This window comes from Mytilus galloprovincialis, chromosome 2, assembly GCF_965363235.1.
Source record: "Mytilus galloprovincialis chromosome 2, xbMytGall1.hap1.1, whole genome shotgun sequence".
Classification (NCBI taxonomy): domain Eukaryota; kingdom Metazoa; phylum Mollusca; class Bivalvia; order Mytilida; family Mytilidae; genus Mytilus; species Mytilus galloprovincialis.
Window position 1 is genome coordinate 9,338,729 of NC_134839.1, and position 22,052 is coordinate 9,360,780.

Below are 22,052 nucleotides of genomic sequence, written 5' to 3' on the forward strand. Positions count from 1 at the left end.
ACTCATCATAGATATCAGGATTAGAATTATAGATTTCCACCAGACGCGCGTTTCGTCTACAAAAGACTCATCAGTGACGCTCTAATCAAAATATGTATAAAGCCAAACAAGAGCAAACTTGAAGAGCATATGTTTAAAAGCCAAATAGAGTACGAAGTTGTAACTTATACTAACTTGATCAATTAATATTCACACACAGAAAGTAAAGAATGTCTATAGGTTTCCACAGTTGTTTCATTGTTCAGTACTACATATGTTGATCTCTTGGTGAATCAATTATTTTGTGTGGAGTTTTGACTGCATGCTGCCTCTTGAACTAATATCTTCCATATCCTGTGATACTAGTAAGATCTAGTAATATGTTGTATGATGCGTATGAGACAACTCGATCTCCACAAGAGATCAACTGACATAAAAGTAAACAACTATATGCCAATGTACGACTTTCAACAATGATCAAACCATATTTGCATAGTCAGCTATAGTAGATCCTGATATAACAAATTTACAGATTCAAACGAGAAAACTAACGGCCTGATTTATGTACAAAATAATGAATGAAAACCAAATATGATATACATAAACAAACGACAACCATCAAATTAATGGCACTTGTCTTGGAACAGGCACATTCTGTATGTGATGGGGTTAGCTAGTTTGACGGCTCAAACCCATAAGCCTCATTAAACTAGACAGATTCGGCTTTCGACAACGTATAAGCATCCAGACCACCTGACAGATACCAAATTCGACATAGATGTCTATATTTTGTTTTGTATTACGTATACTAAGTAAACTAATCTTTATATAGATATAAGAAGATGTGGTATGAGTGCCAATATTACAATTCTCCATTCAAGTCACAATTTGTAAAAAAAACCATTATATTTGAGGGGCCTGATGGATTATTTTCGTTCTTCGTGATCGGCGCATTTACGCTATCGTGGTCCGCTTTTCTACAGACTTTTTTTTACATATTTTCATGATCCGTGAACATGGAAATTTATTTTCTGTGAATCGTGATTGACAAAAAAAAATCAACTCTTGAATCGTGATGAGACCCCCACCCCCCCAAAAAAAAATCAGACCCCTCATAATTCTTATTCGTGACAGAACATGTTCGGGGTTTCAACAATGGATAAGCACACAGGCGCTTGGATATATGATACTGATAGTAGTAGGGAGTGTGGAGTTTTATGCAACCACAAAACGCAGGGCGCTAGGGCGCTGACGTCATATGCTCATGCCCCGCCCCCAATATGATATATGGGCATATACTAGCCCTAATGACGTCAGCGGAAGTAAGGAAGATGATTCACGACGGATGGACGCCGGTCATATTTGGTCATGACGCAACCATGAATCATCAGGACGCAAGATCAGGGCATGACTCACTACATGATAATACCATGATGTACGTATGAAAATTCGAGAAGTATTTTTTCTGTTCGTTATGATGTTTTATGCAACCCCAAAAACGCAAGGCGCTAAGGCGCTGACGTCATATGAACAGTATGACTCACGTAGATCTTTGCCAATTCTAGTATGAAGGGCTATATATCAAAACGGAAGCACCAGATGTCGGATTATGACTCTTGTACCACCATATGATGAATTCCATATATGGAAAGCGACCACAATACCCTCCTATGACCATATATGGAAATTATGACCAAATTTGGTAAGAACCTTATTTTCACTCAAAATAAACATACATGAGCATATATGGAAATCGACAAAACAACCTATGACCATATATGGAAATCATGACCAAATTTGGTAAAAACCTTATTTTCGTTAAAAAATCAAAATAAAATACATGACCATATATGGAAACCGACCAGATACCCTATGATCATATATGGAAATGATGACCAAATTTGGAAAAAAACTTTTATTTTCACTCAAAAATCAAAATAAACATATATGACCATATATGAACAGCAGGTCACGTGATCGTATCGAGGAACTCTGATACAAAAAACAAAAGGGAAGCAACTCTTCACGATGTGAACATCAATCACCGATTAATCGTATCGTGTTCGGGGCAAATAGAAAAAATACCAACGCAGATGTCAGTTTCATATATATTTATTACATTCATTCGTACAATGCAAGCAGTTTGTCGTCGTTACTCTTCAAGTCTCTAGACGAAAAATCTTTCACAATGTCTTCCATGCTAATGTTTCTATAACTTCACGAAATGTACACAATAGAGTCTGCACGTATCGAATGATCCCGGTTGCACTTGAGTCGTACTGAATCTGTATTGAGGTCCATTGGCGATGAGCACGTTCATGAAGCGACGAAGGTAATACTCCGGAGAACGTCCGAGTAAATCGAAAAATTCGACGGGTCCCTCTCGCGGAAAGTGGAACGCCACCCAGTGAATGCCCTTGCCGTCGCAGACGTCCGTGTTGACGACGAAACTGCGGGGCCTGTTCGAGACTTCATCCGGCAGTTCATCGGCACAACACACGGTCGCCGGCAGGTCTTCGAGATAACACTCCAGTTCGTATCCGTAGGTTCCCTCCACGCCGTCGTCTTCCGTTCTGCATCGTTTGGCGGATGGTTCTTCGCCACAGTCCCTCTCTTGATGGACCTCGAGTCCCCGGGCGTGCGCAAATACCAGTCCGCATGCGCGGCAAGCCATCAGGTCCGATTCGCTTCCGACGTCTTCTTCCCCGAGTTCCATGGTGTTCGATTCGCTTCCGGTGGAATCGACGTCTTCGTCCTCGGCTTCGGCGTCGTCCTCGCCTCCGCCCAAGACGTTGCTACGTAATCTCAAGTGTTCGGGTGTAGCGGCCTTCAGATCCACCAGAAGGTATCCGAAGGGTCTCCTCGTGGCCTCTCGGAACGTTTGCATCAAGAGGTGTCTCTGACTCGGATACATCTGTCTACCTAGCGTGGCGACGGGCTGGCGATCGACTGGATTGTCGAAGATGACCAGGTAGTGACAGTTTCTCCTCTGAGTCGGATCCTTCCCGAAATACAGGTTCTGATTCACAGCCACCACCAACAGGTTCCGATGATGCGATCCTTCCGTGAACAAGTCGTTGACGCGACGGTCTTTGGCCGAGGTCGACATCAGGTCGTCCAGCACGAGTAAGTTTCTGGTCCGTGCATCGAAGAAGTGATCGGCTTCCAACTCGGTCGGGATACCGCGAACGAATTCCACGGTGGGCACCACCGTCTTTCGAATCTCGTCGTAGAGGGGTTGCCATCGTCGGTACAGCCAGACGATCCTCTCCGGCACCGGGTTGCACGTGGATCTTCGCAATGCTTCCTTCACGAAAAACGTCTTGCTGCAGGAGGTCGGACCGGAGACGATCATGGTGAACGGGTGTTGAAAACGAAAACTTTCTTGCGTCGCATTTTGCGGCGTTGGCAGTGACGGCGGCGGCGGCGGCGGTGGCGGTGGTTATAAGAGGAAGAGGATCGAATGCTTAATCAAAACCATGGACGAGTTTTACTTATTCGTCAATAGTGGAGACTCGCGTACCGCCACCCCCACCACCGTACGCCAGTACCATGCTTATTTCGATGATGTCTCAACATGACGTCTCTTCTCGAAAACATTCTTTGACAGCTAGGACACTCCATCCTCACTTCAAGGGTGGAATTTTCCCTCTTATAACTTTTGTCGGAAATGAAGCAAGCAGAACACGTGATCATCTTTGCAACGGCACACGCGAAGTCGATCGTCTCTCAAGGTGATTTTCTAATATTTCCGTCTCGCCTCCCCTCGACGCGAGGTAGAGCGGTCTCTCGAAAATTATCTCCGTGGTCTCTTCTTTTCTGATGGCTACGGATTGAAGTAGCGGCAGGTAAGTGTCTCTGACGTAAGATTCATCCCTTACTAGATCGCAACACACGTACATCCTCTGCGTAGACGTTTCAAAAGCCGGTACATAGGTCATCTCCAACAAAGCACACTCCCACGTTCCTTTCATTAAGTGTGATCTAGGAAAACGTATTCTGAACTGTCCTTCCCTATTCTGGGGAAAAAGTTGGAGCGAGTCTCCACTATTGACGAATAAGTAAAACTCGTCCATGGTTTTGATTAAGCATTCGATCCTCTTCTTCTTATAACCACCGCCACCGCCACCGCCGCCGCCGACGCCGCCGCCACTGCCAACGCCGCAAAATGCGACGCAAGAAAGTTTTCGTTTTCAACACCCGTTTACCATGATCGTCTCTGGTCCGACCTCCTGCGGCAAGACGTTTTTCGTGAAGGAAGCATTGCGAAGATCCACGTGCAACCCGCGGGTGCCGGAGAGGATCATCTGGCTGTTCCGACGATGGCAACCCCTCTACGACGAGATTCGAAAGACGGTGGTGCCCACCGTGGAATTCGTTCGCGGTATCCCGACCGAGTTGGAAGCCGATCACTTCTTCGATGCACGGACCAGAAACTTACTCGTGCTGGACGACCTGATGTCGACCTCGGCCAAAGACCGTCGCATCAACGACTTGTTCACGGAAGGATCGCATCATCGGAACCTGTTGGTGGTGGCTGTGAATCAGAACCTGTATTTCGGGAAGGATCCGATTCAGAGGAGAAACTGTCACTACCTGGTCATCTTCGACAATCCAGTCGATCGCCAGCCCGTCGCCACGCTAGGTAGACAGATGTATCCGAGTCAGAGACACCTCTTGATGCAAACGTTCCGAGAGGCCACGAGGAGACCCTTCGGATACCTTCTGGTGTATCTGAAGGCCGCTACACCCGAACACTTGAGATTACGTAGCAACGTCTTGGGCGGAGGCGAGGACGACGCCGAAGCCGAGGACGAAGACGTCGATTCCACCGGAAGCGAATCGAACACCATGGAACTCGGGGAAGAAGACGTCGGAAGCGAATCGGACCTGATGGCTTGCCGCGCATGCGGACTGGTATTTGCGCACGCCCGGGGACTCGAGGTCCATCAAGAGAGGGACTGTGGCGAAGAACCATCCGCCAAACGATGCAGAACGGAAGACGACGGCGTGGAGGGAACCTACGGATACGAACTGGAGTGTTATCTCGAAGACCTGCCGGCGACCGTGTGTTGTGCCGATGAACTGCCGGATGAAGTCTCGAACAGGCCCCGCAGTTTCGTCGTCAACACGGACGTCTGCGACGGAAAGGGCATTCACTGGGTGGCGTTCCACTTTCCGCGAGAGGGACCCGTCGAATTTTTCGATTCACTCGGACGTTCTCCGGAGTATTACCTTCGTCGCTTCATGAACGTGCTCATCGCCAATGGACCTCAATACAGATTCAGTACGACTCAAGTGCAACCGGGATCATTCGATACGTGCAGACTCTATTGTGTACATTTCGTGAAGTTATAGAAACATTAGCATGGAAGACATTGTGAAAGATTTTTCGTCTAGAGACTTGATGAGTAACGACGACAAACTGCTTGCATTGTACGAATGAATGTAATAAATATATATGAAACTGACATCTGCGTTGGTATTTTTTCTATTTGCCCCGAACACGATACGATTAATCGGTGATTGATGTTCACATCGTGAAGAGTTGCTTCCCTTTTGTTTTTTGTATCAGAGTTCCTCGATATGATCACGTGACCTGCTGTTCATATATGGTCATATATGTTTATTTTGATTTTTGAGTGAAAATAAAAGTTTTTTTCCAAATTTGGTCATCATTTCCATATATGATCATAGGGTATCTGGTCGGTTTCCATATATGGTCATGTATTTTATTTTGATTTTTTAACGAAAATAAGGTTTTTACCAAATTTGGTCATGATTTCCATATATGGTCATAGGTTGTTTTGTCGATTTCCATATATGCTCATGTATGTTTATTTTGAGTGAAAATAAGGTTCTTACCAAATTTGGTCATAATTTCCATATATGGTCATAGGGTATTGTGGTCGCTTTCCATATATGGAATTCATCATATGGTGGTACAAGAGTCATAATCCGACATCTGGTGCTTCCGTTTTGATATATAGCCCTTCATACTAGAATTGGCAAAGATCTACGTGAGTCATACTGTTCATATGACGTCAGCGCCTTAGCGCCTTGCGTTTTTGGGGTTGCATAAAACATCATAACGAACAGAAAAAATACTTCTCGAATTTTCATACGTATATCATGGTATTATCATGTAGTGAGTCATGCCCTGATCTTGCGTCCTGATGATTCATGGTTGCGTCATGACCAAATATGACCGGCGTCCATCCGTCGTGAATCATCTTCCTTACTTCCGCTGACGTCATTAGGGCTAGTATATGCCCATATATCATATTGGGGGCGGGGCATGCGCATATGACGTCAGCGCCCTAGCGCCCTGCGTTTTGTGGTTGCATAAAACTCCACACTCCCTAATACTACTGATAATTTTCTATTAGTATACTACATATATCTATCTTTTCTTAGTATGGATAGTGAAATTGGGGTTTGTCTCTGAGTCATTAAAATCACTCGAAACTAGATGAGATATACACAGCTGTGATAGATATGTAGTATAAATATAGAAAGATGAAATGAATATTTTAATCAACAAAAAAAAAATCCCCAAAAGTTTCTGTATCATATGTATACGCAAGCGCCTGTGGATAAGCATCCAAACTTTCTAGCAGACACTTGATTGAGCGAGTCTTGCATTCAACAGAGACTTACATTTTATAAGTCTTCTTCCAGGAAGACTCATAAAATGTAAGTCTCTGTTGATAAGTCCTAGAACAAAAATATAAGAAGGTTCGCTTTTATTGCACAACGTTGTAGTCCTACGCGACCGAATCTAAATTTGTGAATTCTGATTTGACAACAAAAAATATCTTATAAATGACGCACCCGGCATTTGAAAAAAAAAAAAGAATTATTAAAGTCTTCTTTATTTAGGGTTGCAGCAATGTTCATGATGCAATGCCAGTTTGAAAAAAGACCGAATAAAAAGAAACTGAGAAGGTGAGTCAGAGACATCAAAATAGATGAGTGGATTTAACATAACGTTTAACCCCGCCGAGTTGACCCAGAGTCTATGATTTAAGAAGGGCAACAAGTCCTTACTTCCACTCAGTATATGTGACTTCATATTTGGTTACTCAGCAAATTCCTTTTTTATATTGTGTTACCAGCGGATCGGACCCCCTTTTCAATATCTTGGATCCGCCAGTTTCAAAATCCTGGAACCTCGTCAGTTGTCTTTTGTCATATCTGGATTTTTTTTAGCATATCAACAACTTTTTGCTATTAGCAGTTCTATGGTAGTTTGCTCAATCTATTCTTCGGTTAGAAACGGTGCTATTCTAAGCTTGGTATATTATACCTATGGATTGTTGATGACTATCATTTTATTTTGGAATGTATTGGATACAAAGATATTCGTATGAAGTATATCAAACCTTATTACTGGAGAAATCCATCAGTATTTTACGGAAGCCGATAAGGGCCATTCAAAAAAAAAATTATGTCGTAATTACGACACAGCATGTCGTAATTACGACATAGCATGTCGTAATTTCGACATAACATGTCGTTATTACGACATCGCTATGTCGTAATTTCGACATAACATGTCGTAATGTCGACATAACATGTCGTTATTACGACATCGCTATGTCGTAATTTCGACATAACATGTCGTTATTTCGACATAACATGTCGTTATTTCGACATAACATGACACAGAAATGACACAGAAATTAACAACTATATGTTATCATAATTCCCCCAATAATTAGAAAAGCCCCCGCATAGTCAGCTATAAAAGAGGGACGAAAGATACCAGAGGGAGAGGCCCCGAAATGCTGTGTGGCAGACAGTGTTAACATTATTAATTATTAGCTCCCTTGGAAAAACTCCAAATTTCATATTTAAAGTATTTCATTGTTGATTAATTTACATGATGCTTAATAAGTATATATTTGTTAATTGCATAGCTTTTGCTATTTGAATTCATTGGTTAAAGATATTTATTCATATTGTAAAGTTTAATATTTGTATCGTTGCAAAATCTTTGGTCACCTTCTTTGGTTACCTTCTTTGAGAAACTTATATAATTTATAGATCCTAATCAAGTGCTTGAAGATACCGACCGTGGAAGGGATGCAGAGTCAGTCAAGGTCTTATAAACCTTCTACTTGTTCGAACAAATTAGTGTGGAATCACGTGAGAACTGACACACAGTCCTACCTATAAACAAGCGCTAACTACATGCCTTCGTGTAATAAGGTTGAATTGAAATATTGATTGCTCTTTTTCTACTTTCAAACGTTGGACACGATGTGCCTACAACCTCTAGGATTTAAAACAGAATCTTCGAAATTTCATCCGCAAAACAAAATAAAAATGTTAGAAAACACGAACCAATATTAAAACAAATTCAATATATGTTTCAAATTATGTTTTTACAGCTCTTGATCATATACTAAGTAATATCTAGTATATTTGATGATTAGATTAGCAAAGCTATGTGAAAAAAACCGGATGTCCAACGTTACATTTATGAAAAACTGTTTTAAATCTTATGTATAGTGATCCTATTTCTTATTCTCTGATCTTCTTGATACTTGGCAGGAACAACGACAGGTGTCGGTTCTTTGTGGCGTTAAAGCCGTTATTTTTGCCAAATTTTATTTGACTTCGGTGGCTTATATTAAGCGGGAATAAGAAAAATGTCCATTCATTGTTCGTGAGTTCAAATATTGCTGATTCAATAAAATCTTCTCTACACAGTCGTTTTTCAAACGGTAGCCATTTTGTCCAAGTCCATTTTTCAAAGCATTTAACGCGTATTCTTGTATAATTATTCAAAACAAAAGTTAGATACACAAAGAGTAAAAAATGCCAAGATTCTTTTCTTATTAACTACATGTTTGGGTCTTAAAGGAATAAAATGCTTCCACACATTACAAAACAGTAGCCAATTTGATGATTGCTGCCGAAAAAAAAGAATAGCGCATGTTGCTATAGACTCCACCCGGGGACATAGGTTCTACACAGGTTAAATTTTGCAATTTTTATTAATCGTTTATAGCTTTTAACGATTTATTTAAAAGAATGGTGAAATGGGGAAAAACATCTCATTACATGAACTTCGTCCAACTTTTGCAAAGACAAATTTTAGACACCAAGACAGTCCTCTAAATGTAAAATTCGAATTGAAATTTATATTGTGGAAGTACTCCATAGATCATTTAAAGTCGTCACTTCAGTAAGGTGCAATCACCAATATTAAAAGACTTATACCAGTTCACGGAGTGTTTTACTTCGCGATTTGTCCTGCTATTCATGTTATAACTGTCGTGATGAAATAAATTCCTGTACTAGCGAAGCCGGAACTTTTCGTCAATATAAACTTGTGCATGAAATGGAGGTACTAGTAATTGAAAGACAAATCCCAAACAGCGACGAAAACCGTTTCATCGAATTTTAAAAACCCGGGATTATTTAAGCCGTTTTCGCGGACGATCCAGGAGTAGATTACTATATTTTAAAATGTATATACCAGAAATTAAACACTATAGATGACTTGCGGAAATAATTCTCAAGCCAAGGTTCAAGTAATTGAAGGGGTGTATTTCGACAACTATGTACCAGGGAAAATACAATTCTATTCAAATTTAACCAAGGGTAAAAATGTTCGATGTACTTGCAGAGTGTCAGATATATTTGTATTGGGGTTGAGTTAAGATATAGAAATTTTACAATGACAGATGATATGCACCTTGAAAGTTAAACATCATATGATAAAAGTTTCGTACATCTAAAAAAAAAATATCTTTTTTTATGGAAAACTGTAACACATCTTCCTATATCTACTTCCGTCCCATCTTTCTTTTCCACATTACTTGCGACAGTAATGCATTTTTAGTTGAAATAACTTAAAGGGTAAACATTATTAAATAGATTTCCACAACTTGAGGTAATTTATGATAAATGACATCACAAAACGAACAGAACCAGAATCAGAAATTTTGTAATATAATGAATAAATCAACCAACATATAAAAATACGAATAAAACTTGTAAAAATTAATCAAAAATCCTTTTTGACGCAGCTTTTTATGTGTATTGTCGTGTTTTAGGAACATCGTGCCCATGACAGTAAATACAGAGCAATCGATACGTCCTTTCACCCTTATTACAACAAACCATGGAGTTGTGCGCTTCTTTAAATTAAAGAGAGGTGGAGAGTTTTGCTTGCCTTGATAGGACATGACATTAGTTCTGAAAGTCCCGGTTTCTAATTACTTTCAAGCAGGATCTATGAAAATATATATGTTTCTCACAGAAGGTAACCAAAGAAGGTGACCAAAGATTTTGCGACGATACAAATATTAAACTTTACAATATAAATAAATAACTTTAATCAATGAATTCAAATAGCAAAAGCTATGCAATTAACAGATATATACTTATTCAGCTTCATGTAAATAATTTAACAATGAAATACATTAAATATGAAATTTGGAGTTTTACCAAGGGAGCTAATAATTAATTAATAACACTGTCTGCCACACAGCATTTCGGGGGCTCTCCCTCTGGTATCTTTCGTCCCTCTTTTATAGCTGATTATGCGGGGGCTTTTCTAGTTATTGGGGGCATTATGATATGACCTATAGTTGTTAATTTCTGTGTCATTTAGTGTCTTGGCAATCATAATACATATTCTTTAATATATATAGTGATGTCGTTATTACGACATGTTATGTCGAAATTACGACTTAGCGATGTCGTTATAACGACATATTATGTCGAAATTACGACATAGCGATGTCGTTGTAACGACATGTTATGTCGAAATTACGACATGCTATGTCGTAATTACGACATAAATTTTTTTTTTGAATGGCCCTTATCGGCTTCCGTAGTATTTAAACTTATACAATTGTTATCTGTTCGTAATATAAAAGAACTTAAAAAAATCGTAATCGTTGAAGGTGTATATCATACTTTAATTAAGATTGTTAAATAGTGCTAATTAATATCATGCTCCTACATTTGTTTTTAATTGTATTAATTACATATTTATGAATTACCTTATTGTAATATTTGTTGCTTACTATATTTAATGTAATATTTATTGTACTTGATACCTATAAGCTGTATTGCTTTTAGAATAAAGAATATATATGAAGCCATTTTAGTTATTAGTGTCGTTAGGTTGGTGTCTCATTACCGAATTTCTCACATCTTTCAATTTATACATACAGTGTATATTAGTATCTAGTTTGTAGCATATTTACAGAAAATGACTAGGTGTATATTGTACAATGGCATGACACACCCCAGGACATTATTCTATTTCTTAGTTTTAATAACCTTTTCCTTATTGGGTCTAACAGGTCTATCCTTTTTTTTTTGCACTTTGATGGCCGCTAATGGAAATGAACTTCTCTTCCAACACAAATTAGAGTAAACAATCTATAAATTAACTAGCACTTAATAAAAAAAAAGACAAAGCACAGTCACGTCAGTGAGACAGCAACTCAAGACACAAAATAAAGAAAATAAAGAGACACCAAGAAGTCAACATATGAATTTTTCTCGTGGTTAAATGCTGTACGGCTGCCTTGTATTACTATCACCCACTTCCTTTGATTTTTTTTTAATTTGGTTTACGGGCAGTTGTCTCATTGCAATGTCATACCGCATATCTATTTTTTTATATAGTTTGAGGTATGCTTATTCCACAAGTTTATTAGATACTCTGAGCAACTATATATGCCATAATGGTGTATTAAATGGTTGTAATGTGTACGTGTCTGTCTGGCATGTTGCATATGACCCTAACATCTTTTTCATGGTTTATTGGTCAATATTAAGTTTTCATGTTTTATAAGTCAGTTTATCGGATGCTTTGGGCAATATGTCAACTTCATTTGGTGTATGGAATGATTGTAAGGTGTTAGCACGTGTCCGTCTGGCAGAGTTCATATGACCTTGACCGCATTTTCATGATTTAATGTTAAGTTTTTACATGACGTTGACCTCATTTAAGTGGTTCATTGGTCATGATTGGTCATAAGATTTTTAATGTTGTTTGGCGTCTCTCATAGTACTGTAAGCTATAAGGCCACTAATCGCTATATGTGGTGTTTGGAATGATTGTCAGGTGTACAGTACCAAGTCATATCTCTTTAGATCAGTTTATTTTTCATACACATAATATATGCCTTAGTATAATACGGGAGCCTTGGTGGCTGAGTAGTCTAAGAAGTTGAACTACTGTGTCACTTAGTAACCTGTCAACACTTTGGTTGTGAGTTCGAATCCAGTAGATGACTGGTAGACTTAACATTAATCTTTTAAATTTGACCAGGCATGGGGTTATCGCAATCCGTTTTCATAACCAGCTGTAATCAATTACATTTTGCAGAGTAATTACATATAATCAGTAATCATGCATTCTCTAATTACAAGTTATCATAATGTAATTGATTACAATGCAAATAAATTGCTTCGCCGAGCGCAGCTGGATAAAACTGCAGTGGTCCCAGACCTGCTGTTGCGAATTGACCCCCTCCCTCCCAAAAAAAGATTTTTGTTTACCCCCCTTTTTTTGTATAGCTCACCTGGCCCAAAGGGTCAAGTGAGCTTTTCTCACAACTTTGAGTCAGTCGTCATCCGTTAACTTTTACAAAAATCTTCTCCTCTGAAACTACTCGACCAAATTTAACCAAACTTTGCCACACTCCTCATTGGGGTATCTAGTTTAAAAATGTACGTGTCCGATGAACCGGTCAAACAACCAAGAGGGCCGCCATGGCTAAACATAGAACATAGGAGTGAAATGAAGATTTTGGCTTATATCTCTGAAACCAAACCATTTAGAGCAAATCTGAAGAAATGGTAAAATGTTTATCAGGTCAAGATCTATCTGCCCTGAAATTTTCAGACATATCGGACAACCCATTGTTGTTGGGATGCTGACCCTGAATTGGTGAGTTTAAGGAAATTTTCAGTTTTTTGTTGAGCCTGCGACTTTTGTTGTAGAAAGCTCGACATATGGATAGTGATCCGGCGGCGGCGTTAGCTAACTTTTTAAAAGCTATATATTTTAGAAGGTGGAAGACCTGGATGCTTCATACTTTGTATATAGATGCTTCATGTTACGAAGTTTCCGTCAGTCACATGTCCAATGCCCTTGACCTCATTTTTGTGGTTCAGGGACTACTTGAAAAAAAGATTTTTTGTAATGTTAAATTCTCTCTTATTATAAGTAACAGGATTACTATATTTGGTATGTGCATACCTTGCAAGGTCCTCATCACAGGCACTTGTCTCAGAAAAAAAATTCCTATATACCTTAATATAACGTGTTATATTAATGTATATAGGAAATTGTTTTTCTGAGACAAGTGCCTGTGGTCCACATGCCCGTCAGACAGTTTTCTTTGACCTCGACCTCATTTCATGGATTAGTGAACAAGGTTAAGTTTTGGTGGTCAAGTCCATATCTCAGATACTATAAGCAATAGGTCTAGTATATTCGGTGTATGGAATGAATGTAAGGTGTTCATGTCCAACTGGCAGGTGTCATTTGACCTTGACCTAATTTTCAAGGTTCGGTGGTTACAGTTAAGTTTTTGTGTTTTGGTCTGTTTTTCATATACTGTATGCAATAGGTCAACTATATTTGGTGTATGGAATGATTGTAAGGTGTACATGTCTAGCTGGCAGGTGTCATATGACCATGACCTCATTTTCATGTTTCAGTGGTCAAAGTTAAGTTTTTGAGTTTTGGTCTGTTTTTCTCATACTATATGCAATAGGTCAACTATATTTGGTGTATTGAAATATTTTATAATCAATATGTCAGTCACGCAGGTTTTATCTGACCTTGACCTCATTTCTACGTTTCATTGCTCAGTGTTGATTTTTTGTGTTTTTAGTCTGATTTTCTTAAACTATAATCAATAGGTCAACTATTGTTGTTGTATGGAAGGATTGTAAGCTGAACATGTCTGTGGCATGGTTCATCTGACCTTGACCTCATTTTCATGGTTCATTGGGTCAATGTTTAGTTTTCTTGGTTAATGTTAAGTTTATGTGACAGTTGTAATAAAGCTTTATATTTAGGACTATCAACATAATATCAATGATTTATACTAAAGAAGACGAGACATTTCAGTGAGTGCACTCTTGAATTGTTGGTTATTATCTTAAATATCATTATAGATAGAGATAAACTGTAGAGAGCAATAATGTGCAGCAAAGTAAGGAGCTATTGTCTTTTATAGTAAATTTTAAAAAAAATTGTAACTTTTTGTAATCTTACAAAAATCTTCTCCTCTGAAACTACTGAGACAAATTTAACCAAACTTGGTCACAATCATTATTATGGTATCTTGTTTATAACATGTGTGCAATGACCCTGCCCACCAATCAACATGGTTGACATGGCTAAAAATAGAACATAGGGGTTAATTCAGTTTTTGGTTTATATCTCTGAAACTAAAGCATACAGAGCAAATTTGACATGGGTAAATATGTTACAACAGGTTAAGATCTATCTAAATGAATCCTGAATTTTTCAGACAAATCAGACAAGCCTTTGTTGGATTGCTGCCCCTGAATTAATTATTCTAAGGAAAATTTGCGGAATTTGGTTATTATCTTGAATATTATTATAGGTAGAGTTAAACTGTAAACAGTAATTATGCTCAGCAAAGTAAGATCTACAAATAAGTCAACATGACCAAAATTTGCAATTGACCCCAAAAGGAGTTAGTGTCCTTTAAAGTTTAATTTAACAATTTTTGTAATCTCTTCTCCTGAAACAACTGAGACAAATTTAACCAAACTTGGCTACAATCAAATTAGGGTATCTAGTTAAAAAAAATGTGTCCCATCACTCTGCTTGCCCACCAACATGGCTAAAAATAGAACATAGGGGGGAAATGTATTTTTTAATTTATATCTCTGAAACTAAAAATCAACAAAAGTATAACGGTTGCATTATTTCATGCATCAATTGTAAATAAAAATATCAGGTGAGCGATACAGGCTCCTTAGGGCCTCTAGTTTTTTTTGCAAAAAAAGAAAATGTTTGAAGAAATTTTCTTTTTAATTTCTAAAATCTTGAGAACAAATTGCCCCCCCCCCCTCCCCCTCCCCCCAAAAAAAATGTCTTTCCCTCTAGATATGGTCATTATCTCATTTCAAATTTCCAATGGAGATTGCAACCATAACAACCCATTTAAATACATCATAAGTCTTAAAACAAGAGGCTCTCAAGAGCCTGAATCGCTCACCTTAATTCTTTTAGTTAAATCTCTCATCAATGATTATTTTGGCTTTTCAATTTATTTAAATGTTTTTTGGATCGTCCTATTTTCTTCAAAAGTAAAAAAAAATAATCATTTTCTCCTATGTTCTATTTTAGCCATAGGAGCTATGTTTCTTGACATACAAGGAAATAAAATATAAAATTTATACTAGATACTCTGAAACTCATTTAGGCTTAGTTTGACTGAAATTGATACAGCAGTTTCAAAGGAGAAGATTTTTTAAAGTAAGTCAACATGATGAACAAATTGTGAAAAAAGTCTTTAAAGGGCAATAACTCCTTAAGGGGTCAATTGACAATTTTGGTCAAATTGACTTAATTGAAGATCTTACTTTGCTGAACATTATTGCTGTTTACAGTTTATTTCTATCTATAATTATATTCAAGATAATAAACAAAAACAGCAAAATTTCCTTAAAATTATCAATTCAGGGGCAGCAACCCAACAACAGGTTGTCTGATTCATCTGAAAATTTCAGGGCAGATAGATCTTGACCTGATAAACAATATTACCCATGTCAGATTTGCTCTAAATGCTTTGGTTTTTGAGTTATAAGCCAAAAACTGCATTTGACCCCTATGTTCTATTTTTAGTAATGGCGACCATGTTTGTTGATAGATCATAACTTCGGATACAATTTACAAACTAGATATATACCCTAAGGAACATTCAGTTAAAGTTTGGAAGTATTTGGCCCAGTAGTTTCAAAGGAGAAGATTTTTGTAAAAGATTACTAAGATTTACGAAAAATGGTCAAAAATTGACTATAAATATAAAGGGCAATAACTCCTAAAGGGGTCAACTGACCATTTCCGTCATGTTGACTTATTTGTAAATCTTACTTTGCTGAACATTATTGCTGTGTACAGTTTATCTCTATCTATAATAATATTCAAGATAATAACCAAAAACAGCAAAATTTCTTTAAAATTACCAATTCAGGGGCAGTAACCCAACAACAGGTTGTCTGATTCATCTGAAAATTTCAGGGCAGATAGATCTTGACCTGATAAACAATATTATCCCATGTCAGATTTGCTCCAAATGCTTTGGTTTTTTGAGTTATAAGCCAAAAACTGCATTTGACCCCTATGTTCTATTTTTAGCAATAGCGACTATGTTTATTGATAGATCACAACTTCGGATACAATTTACAAACTAGATACCCTAAGGAACATTCAGTTAAAGTTTGGAAGTATTTGGCCAAGTAGTTTCAGAGGAGAAGATTTTTGTAAAAGATTACTAAGATTTACGAAAAATGGTTAAAAATTGACTATAAAGGGCAATAACTCCTAAAGGGGTCAACTGGCCATTTCCGTCATGTTGACTTATTTGTAAATCTTACTTTGCTGAACATTATTCCTGTTTACAGTTTATCTCTATCTATAATAATATTCAAGATAATAACCAAAAACAGCAAAATTTCCTTAAAATTACCAATTCAGGGGCAGCAACCCAACAACGGGTTGTCTGATTCATCTGAAAATTTCAGGGCAGATAGATCTTGACCTAATAAACAATAGTACCCCTGTCAGATTTGCTCTAAATGCTTTGGTTTTTGAGTTATAAGCCAAAAACTGCATTTGAACCCTATGTTCTATTTTTAGCAATGGCGACCATGTTTGTTGATAGATCAAAACTTCCGATACAATTTATAAATTAGATACCCTAAAGAACATTCAGTTAAAGTTTGAAAGTATTTGGCACAGTAGTTTCAGAGGAGAAGATTCTTGAAATAGTTTACGACGACAGACGACGACAAACGCCAAGTGATGGCATAAGCTCACTTGTCCCTTCGGGACAGGTGAGCTAATAAAAAATGACATACATAATCATGGCTTATATTAAATTACCTTCATCAACATTTTTAAAATAGTAACTTCAAAAGTAAATTGACAGCTAAGCACCTTAAGACAATAAATTTCTTTATACATAATTTAAAAGCAGTGTAAAGGGAGGTTATTCAAATAATGTTGTGTTTGAATTACCTCCCTTACACTGATTTTAATTTATATTTGTACAATGTACTTGAGTAATTGTCCATAAACCAGGACACCCTTGTTTTACCCCCTTTTTGCCCCTAATTCCTATACAGTTTGAGCCATAACCCACTAAAGCCAATTCTTACCATTCCTTTGTGGTATGGAAACTTGTGGTAATTTTAGAGAGATCCATATATACACCATTCCACAAGTTGCAAATGTATTATCTGGAAACTAGAAAAATTAATATTTGGGACCCCTTTTGGACCATAACCCCTAAAATCAATCCCAACCTTCCTTTTTAGGTCATAAACCTTGTGTTTAAATTTCATAGATTTCTTTTAACTAATACTTAAAAGTTATTGTCTGGAAACCAAAGTCTTTGGACGATGACGACATGATACCAATATATGAACGACTGCAAATTTTTTTGCGGTTGTAAAAAACAGGTGTAATCATGATTACTTTTAGATTAAATTCAAATATATACTTGCTGATTACAAATTTTATGTAATTTTTTTTTATATATATATGTACAAGCATGCATACATAAAAAATCCTCAATCTAATGTTCACTAAGCATGATAGATCATGGATCAATGTGATTAATCTTATTACACAATTTAACTGATGGATTTAATATTATATATGTACACAGACATATATAATATTTGTCAAATTGTCAAATTGACTTAATTGAAGATCTTACTTTGCTGAACATTATTGCTGTTTACAGTTTATTTCTATCTATAATTATATTCAAGATAATAAACAAAAACAGCAAAATTTCCTTAAAATTATCAATTCAGGGGCAGCAACCCAACAACGGGTTGTCTGATTCATCTGAAAATTTCAGGGCAGATAGATCTTGACCTGATAAACAATATAACCCATGTCAGATTTGCTCTAAATGCTTTGGTTTTTGAGTTATAAGCCAAAAACTGCATTTGACCCCTATGTTCTATTTTTAGCAATGGCGACCATGTTTGTTGACAGATCATAACTTCGGATATAATTTACAAACTAGATACCCTAAGGAACATTCAATTAAAGTTTGGAAGTATTTGGCCCAGTAGTTTCATAGGAGAAGAATTTTGTAAAAGATTTCTACCCCTGTGAGATGATAATGAATAATTCATGAATATGCATGAACATTTCATGAACTGTTCATGAACAGATTTCATGAACAGTTCATCATATCTTCATGAACATTTGATGAGCAATTCATGAACTGAAAATCGACAGTAATGTTCATGAACTTTAATGTTCATGAACAATTCATGAACAAGAAAGGTTCATGAGCATTTAAATGTTCATGAACAACAATGATCATGAACCCTTTCTTGTTCATGAATTGTTCATGAACTTTGTTCATAAATTGTTCATGAACATTGAAGTTCATGAACACTTAAATGTTCATGAACTTTCTTGTTCATGAATTGTTCCAGTAGATTCCACTGGAATTATCACTGGTAAATCCACAAACTGATTAACTAATATAAAAATTATGTGTGATATATAAACTTCTCTTCCTTTCTGTAATTCAAAACTTGCTGTCTCTGTATTTCCAACAATAATTGCTGAATAAAGGTATTAAAATGGAGTCTGCATAAAATCTGTTTCATATCATTGCTGGCAGCTCATATTTAATCCCCTAAAAGTACAAAAATATCCACAAAGAATCAATTGTTCAAGAGGTAATGATTGTATGAAGCAATACATTCAATAGAAACAACATTATGCATCTTAAATTGCATTGGAAGTTTAAGTTAAACTCAAATTTAGTACCCCCCCCCCCCTCTTTAACCCTTGAAGATGAAACTGGCGACTTAAATTATTATTAACGTTTCACCAAGTTAATTTACGATGAATATTATTCACACAATTTAATTTCTACATATCAGATTATCATATATACCCATGTACCATTTACATGTCAGATTACGATATGTCTGTTATGAATGTGACAACAATATATCAATTTATCATTCTTCATTAATTTATTGTCTGCCTAAACTTTCTGATGTTTTGCTCAGATTAAAATCCTAAATGTTTTATATTGCCTCAACAAATTGTATTTCATAATCATTATATGTTAAATCAAATACTTATCTGAAAACATCTGCGTTTGGATTCTCCATTTTTGTTATCCAGCGTAATCATATGACGTCATATTTGCAAGTGCGTTTAAGTCAAGGTGTCAATCTCGTCCCATATAATATCGGCCCGAAGTTGATTCGTCCCTGTTATGGTATTTCAGTGAACTTCTCAAAATCGGTCGACCGTTGGACTACGGAAACAGCCGATTTGCGGGGTTTGCCGGTTTGTAAAAATTTAAAACCACAAGAGTTACTTCCCCTTAATATGGGTGTTTGAGAATGTTTTGAAAATGTATTTCACTTTCATTAAAATATACGTTTTCCTTTTAAAATTTTAGTTTTGTATATAATATCTATCTTAAAATACAGCTACAACTTCTATTTCATCTTATTTTATTTTTTTATTTTGCAGGAATAAAAAAATAAAAACACCATACATTTATGATATTTCACGAATAATTAGGTAAAATGTTCTACTCTGAAACGTCGAAACGGTATGTTTGATACTCATTTATTCGTGTGATGTAAGTTATAAATGTTACACCTAGTGATTCATCAAAACTTCATGACCATTCATAAATACTTTTAATGAACATTTCATGAATTTTTATGAGCAGCTAGTGATTCATCAAAACTTCATGAACATTCATAAATACTTTTAATGAACATTTCATGAATTTTTATGAGCAGCTAGTGATTCATCAAAACTTCATGAACATTCATAAAATACTTTTAATGAACAGTTCATGAATTAAATTCATGAACCTTCATTTATGAATTATTTATGAATTTTCATGTACCATTCATGAACATTCACGAACCATTCATGATAGTTCATGAAGTCATGAATTTCTTCTCGCCGGGGTAAGATTTACGAAAAATGGTTAAAAATTGACTATAAAGGGCAATAACTCCTAAAGGGGTCAACTGACCATTTCCGTCATGTTGACTTATTTGTAAATCTTACTTTGCTGAACATTATTGCTGTTTACAGTTTATCTCTCTCTATAATTATATTCAAGATAATAACCAAAAACAGCAAAATTTCCTTAAAATTATCAATTCAGGGGCAGCAACCCAACAACAGGTTGTCTGATTCATCTGAAAATTTCAGGGCAGATAGATCTTGACCTGATAAACAATATAACCCCGGTCAGATTTGCTCTAAATGCTTTGGTTTTTGAGTTATAAGCCAAAAACTGTATTTAACCCCTATGTTCTATTTTTAGCAATGGCGACCATGTTTGTTGATAGATCAAAACTTCGGATACAATTTATAAATAAGTTACCCTAAGGAACATTCAGTTAAAGTTTGAAAGTATTTGGCCCAGTAGTTTCAGAGGAGAAGATTCTTGAAATAGTTTACGACGACAGACGACGGACGACAGACGACGACGGACGCCAAGTGATGGCATAAGCTCACTTGTCCCTTCGGGACAGGTGAGCTAACAAATACATTGTAATTTGTACATTGTATATTAATACTTTTGTACATGTACAGTGTACATTTGTAAAGTTAAACTTCTATAAAGTTCAAAGAGAAAATTATCACAGATTATTTCTATAATTTAATTTTGAAGTTTGGTACAGATTTCATAAGCATGACAAGAATTCAAGAAACATTTGGAGTTAGTCATGAATTTTATCTAAAAAATGATGATGATTGACATTTGATGAGTTACAGCCTCTTACTGTATACATGTATGTACATTTGTAGGTGATGATATGTAAATGTACATAGTCATTGTAGGTGTTCAGTTGAAATTCTTGTATGATACATGTATATCATTCTGTAAATGTATGCGTCACTTATGTTTCTCACTATCACGACTATTTATTTCAGCTGGTTCAAGTTACGGAAGAAATGTCACAATAGTATTTTATACCATGAGTACAGGTTTACTCAATTTTATAGGAATAAACTCTGAGATGAGACAGATGGTTATGTTTTTTATTAACATGATTAACTATCAGAAGGCTGAATATATGTCTCTTCATTCATACTTATTCTAGTCACTCTTGCACCATAATAGTCAATTATGTAATCTGAGCCATCAGAAGGCATAACAACTTGAGCCGCAATTAGCAATATGTCAACTAGTTGTCCAAGAAAAAAAAATCCAAGTGTTGAAAATTTCAGAAGTCCTATCGCTGGATATCCAAGATAAAATCTGTCTATTCCAAACATTCCTAAAAAGACAGACAACAGAAGCGCTGTTTCAAAAGAATGTCCATTTGTCCATCTGCATGAGACATTCTTGTTAAATCCTGGAGTTGTTCCATTAAAAGTCACTTCAGCCCCACCATATTTTGAAGATTTGCATGTCACATTAGCTGCCGGCATGCACTCCACTGGAACAGTTTTTGTGTGTTTATCACAATTCTCCTCACTTTGAGTTTCTACATCTACAATTGGCTCTTTGCATATATACTGACCCAGTTGCAAATTTTCACAAGGCACAGCTTCCTCAAAAGATATTGCATACACTATCACATTTGTATAGAATAGAGTCAAGATGTGAATTGTCAATACACTTATCAAGTAATTTTTGATATATTTTAAGTAGTTCATCTTTGTTTAGTCTCATAACTAGTATAAACTATAAGATATCACCTTATCATTATGAAAAAGTACTTTCAATTTCGTTCAGTTGTTGTTTGTTGACAATTAACCGGAAATGATACTGAGTTGTCTAACATAGAAAAATATTACG

At 36.4% G+C, this 22,052-nt stretch overlaps 1 protein-coding gene across 1 annotated transcript; it reads right to left on the reverse strand.

Annotated features, from left to right (window-relative positions):
- Window positions 1–20,889: 20,889 nt before the first annotated feature.
- LOC143062832 (TM2 domain-containing protein 1-like) lies at window positions 20,890–22,018 on the reverse strand. Its single transcript, XM_076234643.1, has one exon. It carries the CDS (start codon window positions 21,908–21,910, stop codon window positions 21,302–21,304), a length of 609 nt encoding a protein of 202 aa, XP_076090758.1. The 5' UTR covers window positions 21,911–22,018; the 3' UTR covers window positions 20,890–21,301.
- Window positions 22,019–22,052: the final 34 nt, after the last annotated feature.

Excerpts from the sequence above, each read along its gene's own strand:
- LOC143062832 (XM_076234643.1), bottom strand. The coding sequence starts at position 21,910 with ATGAACTACTTAAAATATATCAAAAATTACTTGATAAGTGTATTGACA.